Consider the following 8,621-nt stretch of genomic DNA (forward strand, 5'->3'; position numbering starts at 1 on the left):
CCGTAGCCCGTTTTGACTAGGACCCAACATCTATAATGACCATCATTAATACATTTTAGGCCTACATAACAGCACATGTGAGTCCCCAACAAAGACTCAGTATATTCAAAGCCAAACAAATACTGTGGTTAATTAAAACGTGAGTTAGACTAATTCTACGGGCACAATCCCATTTAAAATGGGATTTGTGTGTTTATTGTATTCTATAGCAGCAGGCCGGTTAGGGTTTAGCAGCGCAGGGAACTAGACACCTCACGGTTCTATGAAAATGCAGGTTTCTTCGAAAGGATTTTCTTTCTTCCATTCTCTATCACACGCACACGCATATATATTATGAGCACGCAAATATATTCATGAGGTGCAGCTGGCTTGGCACTACCTTAAAAATGGTTGCGCTCTACACCACGTGACGTGATTCCTGGAAAGTTCTTGGAAATCGGTCTTTTGTGTATAGCTGTGGGCTTATTGGGGATTTGGTTATTCAAAACACATAACGAAGGAAGGGGATTCAACGCCGCGGAAAAGACTGTCATTGGGATCTGTACCAAAAACGAGACAAGAGTGGTTTGGTGACTTTCTGCATGGTATTTTAAATCTTAACATTACCAGCAGCAAGCGAGTCGTGCGGAGTCGACTTGCCTCGGTCGCGAGACGTTGTCATCGCCTGTTTTGCACCACGGGTTGGAAAATATTCTTAGTTTGTTTTCCATCTCGCCAAAATGACAACCGATTGATTAGCTTCAAGAAGATAAATAATACCACATGGAAAACTCTAGCTATGTAATCTGTCATCTTTCAATGTGATCGACATGGATAAACTAGCTAGCCGTTCCCTGGAAGTGTATAGTTAACGAGCGGTTTTGTGCTTTGTTTATTAATCTTAGTCCCTTTTTCTCTAGGGAGAAGTGTGTATTTCAATGGCCATCGGTTGAGTCGTTTGGTGCTGGAGCCACTCGCAAATAGTTAGGTGATTTTTCATTCATATCTGTTCATAGTATATTTACTTTGTAAACTACCTAGTCAGCATTAGATAGCTAAACTGTAATGTTAAACATGTGTTGTGAACATACGCAATAGTCGATGGCACGTGCTTTATTGGCTTTGGAACAGCGGTTATTTAAAAACGTTGCAAATGTACACGACCTCAATGTAGGCTTTAATGTAGCCTACAGAAAATAATCAAACATAGCTACAATAGACAAGTTGCAAACACCGAACAAGGCTGAGAATGGTGATTTATCTGTTTTCAGTATCCCCCGCCCTGCGTATAGTGAGTTTAAACTGCCATTGCAATTTCCGAGAAGTAGTCGATTTCGCAGATCGTGCCTTAATCTGTTTATTTATATTTGAATGCAGACATAAAACACATTTCCTAATATTTCATATCCAAGCAGCAATTGTAATACCTCGAGCATTTAAGTGAATTTTTATTGTTTTATTGAAGATTTTATCAAGCGAATTGATTAGGCTTTTCAGTGTTAACCTTGTTTCGTGCCCCCTTACTTGCCATGTTTTTTTGTTTTTTTAAAGCTTGCGCAAAAGTAACCCCATTCATATACATCAACTACCTTTAGCAGCTATTGAAGTATCTTCTGGCAGGGGAGTTAGAACCCCGACGCTCGTGCTGAACGGTAAAACGAAACCACTTGCGGTACGATTTTGGAAACGTATTTAATATCAGCGAGAAATTAAATTACTACACGCCTTGATAGGGTTCGGGTTCTCACACGGGTATATTTCCATGTTACAGGGGTACCAGTACCGAGTTGATGAGCAGGGGGTACGAGGTAATTGCGGTCGATGTGTAGGCTACTTAAGGGTAGGGGTAAAATGACTAGGCAACAGTTAGCAGCAGTGTATGTGATGAGTCGGAAGAGTTAGTGCAAAGGTGGGTCAATGCAGATAGTCTGGTTAACTATTTAGCAGGTTTATGGCTTGGGGGGTAGAAGCTCTTCAGGGTCCTGATGGTGCATCGCTACCGCTTGCGGTGCGGTAGCAGAGCGAACAGTCTACGACTCGGGTGGCTGGACTCAAGCACATAACAGATATGTCACACAATGTAACGTTAGCTGGTATCTAGCACGAATGCCCGTGGTTAAACTGCATTCATTTACGTGTGTTTTTTTTATTTATTAATTTACAGGACGATTCATTCATAAAATTCGAGAAGAAATCTGCAGAAGAAACTGGTTTTGCGACTGTGGGGCAACTGCCTGTCTTTTGGGGAATATTTTTGCATTTGTCGGATGTCTTTTGGCCTACGGCTGGGCAATTTCGGGTGGTTCCCCAATGACCTGCCACTCACCCGAATCCACCGAGACCATCGAAAATGAGAGAACGGATACCGAGTCGCGAGTTGTAGACTCCGATGAGACTCGCATCGGTCAAGCCATGAAAGACCTTAAAAATACAGGTGGGTGCATGTCCTCATTTTATAGCTTTAGATTACCTCTACACAAACATTTCGACATGATTTCTTATTAATGGTCCTATTTTTAGCGTTCTAGTAGTTTTACCAGTACCCAGTACTGTTATATACATATGAGCATGACATATAATGTCAAAGCATTTCTGAATTACAAATAAACGATATAGCCTAACTTTCTAAATATTGTTTTGCAATAAAACTCAAAACAAGACCATGTATCGCTATGGCCCTGAAAAAAAAAACGAGTGATTGTAAGTAAAGTAGTTTGAAAGTAACCTTATCTAAATGCTCAGTACGCACTGTCTGTACTCTTTATGCATGGTTGAAAATGACAACTAAACAAAGCACACTTGGTATTTCATCGTTCAATGAATGCCTTTCACCCATATTTATCGTGAACAGTAACGGGTTTGGTCTCTTGAATTTCGTAGTAATTCGTGCATGAGTTACTGTTTTTAAGTCGCAGAATGTATAAGGAAGCTTTTGTTATTGTGAGTTTGTTTGAGGACAACATTTTTTTACAATTAGACGCATTCAATTGAAAACATGTTCAGAACATGTCTATGAATGAATACAGTGTGCTTCATTCACATGTTCGGCATTGATGTACCTTTTTCACAAGACTTGTGTTAATTTACTGTTCTAATGAAATGTATGTTTCACTTAAAATGCTGTTAGAGTGAATTTAGATATAGGATTGGTATTATTGGAATGCTGTGGAGAGGGGATCATGAAGAGCTTGTCCAATGTTGTGATCTTAAAATGGAGGTGGTCATTTTATTAGGTAAACATTTGTGGGCTATTCAAAGATCAAGCATCTTTAATGTATTTTAAGAGGCATGTATTATCAATAAAGGGAAATAAAAAAATGTAACTTCATATTCATCATCTCCAGCAACATCATTAACATATGTGAAAATGAAGATGGGAGAGAAGTGTTTCCATTGACATCACCAATTTATTAGTAGGCATTGCTTACTAATTGGTTGTCATTGGAAACACTTATCTTTATTTACTACAAAACATACATGTGCAATTTTCACATGTTGGTGTGGTGTTGGAGATGATGAATATGAAGTACAAAAAAAAAATCTTTATAATTTCCCAGAAAAGCACATTGTTTCTAAGCAAAGCTCATAACTCGCAACTATGTGGGGAAGCTGTGCCAACTTTTACTGTTGAAAAGCGATATCTCAAGTATAAATACAGTAAAGTGGACACACTAAAGCAGGGATCATCAACTAGATTCAGCTGCAAGCTGAGCGGATGGTCGGGGGGCCGGAACATAATTACATATTAGTTTACTGCAAATTGACCTCAAGAAGCCCAAACAGATAATATTTGACTAAAACATAATCATTTCAAACCTCGCTTACATTTGTAATCGTGATCATGTTTCATTATTATATGTGGGAATAAATCACTTGGAGCTGATTTCCTGTTTTTAGTCTTTTATGTCCAACAGCAATTCTATTAAAAAGATAATTTATATATATACACACACTGAACCCAAAATATAAATGAAACAATTTCAACATTTTGCTGAGTTACAGTTAAGGAAATCAGTCCATTGAAATACATTCATTAGGCCCTAATCTATGGATTTCACATGAATGGGCAGGGACGTAGCCATTACATTTGCATAAGTAATCAGATCCTTTATGCAATACTTTGTTAAAGCACCTTTGGCAGCGATTACAGCCTCGTGTCTTCTTGGGTATGACGCTACAAGCTTGGCACACCTGTATTTGGGGAGTTTCTCCCATTCTTCTCTGCATATCCTCTCAAGCTCTGTCAGGTTGCTCCCCATCCAATGCAGCACAGCTATTTTGAGTTCTCTCCAGAGATGTTCAATCGGATTCAAATTCGTACTCTGGCTGGGTCGCTCAAGGACATTCAGAGACTTGTCCTGAAGCCACTCCTGTGTTGTCATGGTTGTGCTTAGGGTCGTTGTCCTGTTGAAGGTGAACCGTCGCCCCAGTCTGAGGTCCTGAGTGCTCTGGAGCAGGTTTTCATCAAGGATCTCTCTGTACTTTGCGAATGTTCATCTTTGCCTCGATCCTGACTAGTCTCCCAGTCCCTGCTGCTCATAAATATCCCCACAGCATTATGCTGCCACCACCATGCTTCACTGTAGGGATGGTGCCAGGTTTCTTCCAGACGTGACACTTGGCATTCAGGCCAAAGAGTTCAATCTTGGTTTCATCAGACCAGAGAATCTTGTTTCTCGTGGTTTGAGAGTCCTTTAAGTGCCTTTTGGCAAACTCCAAGCGGGCTGCCGTGCCTTTTCCTGAGGCTTGGCTTCTGTCTGGCCACTCCACCATAAAGGCCTGATTGGTGTAGTGCTGCAGAGATGATTGTCCTTCTGGAAGGTTCTCCCATATCCACAGAGGAACTCTAGAGCTCTGTCAATGTGACCATCAGGTTCTTGGTCACCTCCCTGACCAAGGCCCTTCTCCCCTGATTGTTCAGTTTGGCTGGGCAGCCAGCTCTGGAACCATCAAGACTCTTCCTAAACTTCTTCAATTTAAGAATGATTGAGGTCACTGTTTTTGGGAACCTTCAATGCTGCAGGTATATTTTGGTACCCTTCTCCAGATCTGTGCCTCAACACAATCCTGTTTCGGAGCTCTACGGACAATTCCTTTGACCTCATGGCTTGGTTTTTGCTCTGACATGCATTGTGAACTGGGGACCTTTTTATATAGACAGGTGGTGCCTTTCCAAATCATGTCCAATCAAGGATGATCAATGGAATCAGGATGCATCTGAGCTCAATTTTGAGTCTTGTAGCAAAGGGTCTGAATACTTATGTAAATGAGGTATTTCTGTTTTATTTGTAATACATTTGAAAAAATGTCTAAACCTGTTTTCGCTTTGTCATTATGGGGTATTGTGTGTAGATTTGAGATTTCTATTTAATCATTTTTAGAATAAGGCTGTAACGTAGCAGAATGTGGAAAAAGGGACGGGGTCTGAATACTTTCCGAATGCAGCGTGAGAGGGAGACGACATATTTAATTAATTACTTGGGGGACCAAATAAAACCACCTGTGGGCTGCCAGTTGAGGAACCCTGCACTAAAGGGTACCAGCTTGTGAGTGCTACATTCAGAACTACTGGCTAAAAAGTGTACAAAAGTACTGGAAAATATCTAACTTCCACAAATCCAGTCAAACTTAGTTTTTGGGTTGAGGGGGTCAGTGAGAGGGGGGGGTGGAGGTGGACAGTCGCTGCTGCAGTGTACACTAACTGCAGAGATTCCTCTCATACATTTCACTGCAAAAGCACTACAAAAATTGTGAGAATTTAACATGTTAACCCACTCTCTAAGACCAAGTGGAATTTGTTTGAAAATTCCTGTGGACAGTATGAAGGGCTTTTTTTAGGGTTAAGGCTTAAATTCAGGTTTAGTTTCATGTTCATAATTTCTGACTGTGTGCGTTCGTGCATGAGATTTTGATTTGGATTACCGTCTTTTCTCATAAAGCGATCTTGTTTTCTTTGAATAACCCAATGTTGTGTGTTGTCCTGTCTCCCTGTGCTAATGCATGCGTGTGTTTCTCTCTCCTAACAGGCTGGTACTGGGGCAGCCTGACCGCCAACGAAGCCAAAGAGATTCTCCAGGATGCATCAGAGGGCACCTTCCTGGTGCGAGACAGCTCCCAGAGGGACTACCTGTTCACCATCTCTGCCATGACCTCCGCCGGCCCAACCAACTTGCGTATCGAGTACAAGGAGGGAAAGTTTAAACTGGACTCGGTGGTGCTGATCAAGCCCAAGCTCAAGCAGTTTGACAGTGTGGTGCACCTGGTGGAACACTACGTGCAGCTGTCCAGGACTACCAGTAAAGGGGCGTCGTCAGGGGCGTCGAAGTCCCTGGCCCCACCCAACGGGACAGTTCAACTGCTACTGACTAAGCCTGTGTACACTGCCACGCCCTCTCTACAGCACCTGTCCCGGATCGCCATCAACAATGCCACCAGGCAGGTGCAGGAGCTGCCTTTACCCAACAGGCTAAAGAACTACCTGACGGACTACAGCTACAATGTGTAGTAGGACTGCAAATCCCAGATGTGGTTTGGGATAGAGAGCAGTGCACCTACCATGTAGTGGCAGTCAGACTATCACCCAGTCCGAAGTCAATCTTTAGCCCCAACCACTAGACACGGCTTGACGGCCCCCGTACTTCTGGAAGGATTGCTATTGAGCAATATGCTTATAGAACCAAGTCAGTCATCTAATCCTCAGGAAGCTAGGTGGAATGTCTCCCATATTACTACACCCTTCCAGTTCCTTTAGCGCTACAGTTGTTCATCAAAAAGGGCTTAGGAGTTGGAGCTAAGGGTTGATTTCAGACCTGGGTCATGTTCATAATCTCTGAAACGGGTGCAAATGTTTTCAAGCCGAGGTGGTATACCCTGCCTGCAGACCAGCTCAGGTAAACAGGGTTTCAAACCCTTCTGAACGAGACTCAGTAGGGATTGCAGTTGGCACTTTTTTTTTTTTGCTTCTCGTTTCAAGCTCTTTGTTGTTGCTTTACATACTCTGCCTCATGTCTGAGAAATGAGCATCTGACACGGTGTCCACTTTTTGTTCTGATTTATGTTTTTGTTCATATTCTCAAAAAAAAAAATTTCTTTTTTTTGTACTGTAATCATAAGAAGGGGCAGTGCTGGGGTGTCGTGAACTACATGTAGTGCAACTAGTCATTTAACTACATTTTTCAGTAGCTTGGAGGTAGTTGAAACTAAATTCAAGTCTTGGTAGTGTTTTCAGTAGTTAATTACTTTTTTGCCGTGTAGTGACCTACACCATTTTTTTTTTTTTGTAAAGTTTGCAACTTATTTTTCAGACTTACTTAATTGTCACTTGAAAGTGTTTCGGTGTTTTAATAGGGATAAATTATGAATATTTGACTCCAGGGTGATCTGACTTGCAATTTGTAGTCTGACATTTCAGATTTAGATATAAGAATTTTGCACCTAGTAGTCAGGATGTAGTGAACACATTTTTCAAAATAACTTTAAGTAAGCTATAAGTGTAGCTTACTTTCTTTCAGTGCAAAGTAATTGGTAACTTGGTAAACTATTTTCAGTGTAGCTTCCCCAACACTGAGAAGGGAGAATTATTATTTATTTATTTTCACTCCTGATTTATTTTTTTCATTTTTTATAAAGCACAAGCAATATACAGGCTTCAAATCTGGCGTTGATTTCTCTCACACTGTCTCACTCTGCCTCCTGCTAAGAGGTTAAAAATAATAGATTTTTGTAATTTCTTAATCCTGGATGTTCCTCCCACTACGCATCACTGTTCTGCGAAACATCAATACTTCATCACTGTCTTTTCCTTCAATAGAAAATGCCCTTGAGCAAGTCGCTGCTCACACCTCAGAACTAGACCTTGGTTTGACAGACAGGCTGTATCTAACATCTAGCTACTACTATAATAAGGAATTACATTTCCAAGAGCATATTAGATGTTTGGCCAGGGGTTTTCATTGGATCGACGTGAATCTTATTTTAATCAATATTTTTGAAGTATTTGATCGTGCTAATGTGTTTCCTAGAAAAATAAAAGTTACAAAAATAAACCCTGAAAGCATGCTTTATCATAGCCTCTATTCTGCAATTTGGAAGGCAATAATGAATGTGATGCAGGGGTGTCATGGTGCTCATGTGTATTGTTTGACTCATTCTCAATTTTCAGTACATAAGGTTCAGTGTGAACAATTCTCGCAGAATATTCCAGAATTCCCTCTTGATACATGATCATGACATTTACTGTTTTCATATGGTGCTTAAATACAAGTGTCTAATGTTTTCTCTGTGAGGAAACCAGAAAAATAAAACAAAAGAATGGAATCGAAGACTCGTTCCTATCTCTGTGTGAAGGTTTTCAGTTTATGTTTAGCTGTAGGCTCTGGGCAAGAGGTTGGGTCGATGTCGAGGGGGCACAGGGATGAGGCACCAGTCAATATTGTTTTTGTTTGAAATTAAACGTAATAGAACCCACCCACCGGCCACTAAAACAATCAATTCCTGCTACTGAGACCTGGCTTGGCGGGCAACAACCCCAGCACACACAGCTCTGGTCTCTCTGGGTTAGTTGACTGCATTCCTGCGGCTTCTAAAGCAGGAGGGGACGTTTAGACTAGGCCGGGGCAGACAGAATTTGATGCAAGACAGAG

The 8,621-nt window shown here is 41.2% G+C and overlaps 1 protein-coding gene across 8 annotated transcripts; it reads left to right on the plus strand.

Annotated features, from left to right (window-relative positions):
• The first annotated feature begins 436 nt into the window (after positions 1-436).
• On the plus strand, positions 437-8,300 carry LOC115198823 (suppressor of cytokine signaling 2). 8 transcript variants are annotated; one of them, XM_029761139.1, is made up of 4 exons: positions 437-680; positions 900-967; positions 2,144-2,413; positions 6,006-8,300. In XM_029761139.1, exons 3-4 carry the CDS (start codon positions 2,290-2,292, stop codon positions 6,482-6,484), a joined length of 603 nt encoding a protein of 200 aa, XP_029616999.1. In that variant the 5' UTR covers positions 437-680; positions 900-967; positions 2,144-2,289; the 3' UTR covers positions 6,485-8,300. The 8 variants fall into 8 exon arrangements, with proteins under 8 accessions (XP_029616999.1, XP_029617000.1, XP_029617003.1 ...); XM_029761140.1 differs by having other exon boundaries at positions 900-962; XM_029761143.1 differs by having other exon boundaries at positions 437-584.
• The last annotated feature ends 321 nt before the right edge of the window (positions 8,301-8,621 follow it).

The sequence above is a fragment of the Salmo trutta genome, chromosome 8 (assembly GCF_901001165.1).
Source record: "Salmo trutta chromosome 8, fSalTru1.1, whole genome shotgun sequence".
Classification (NCBI taxonomy): domain Eukaryota; kingdom Metazoa; phylum Chordata; class Actinopteri; order Salmoniformes; family Salmonidae; genus Salmo; species Salmo trutta.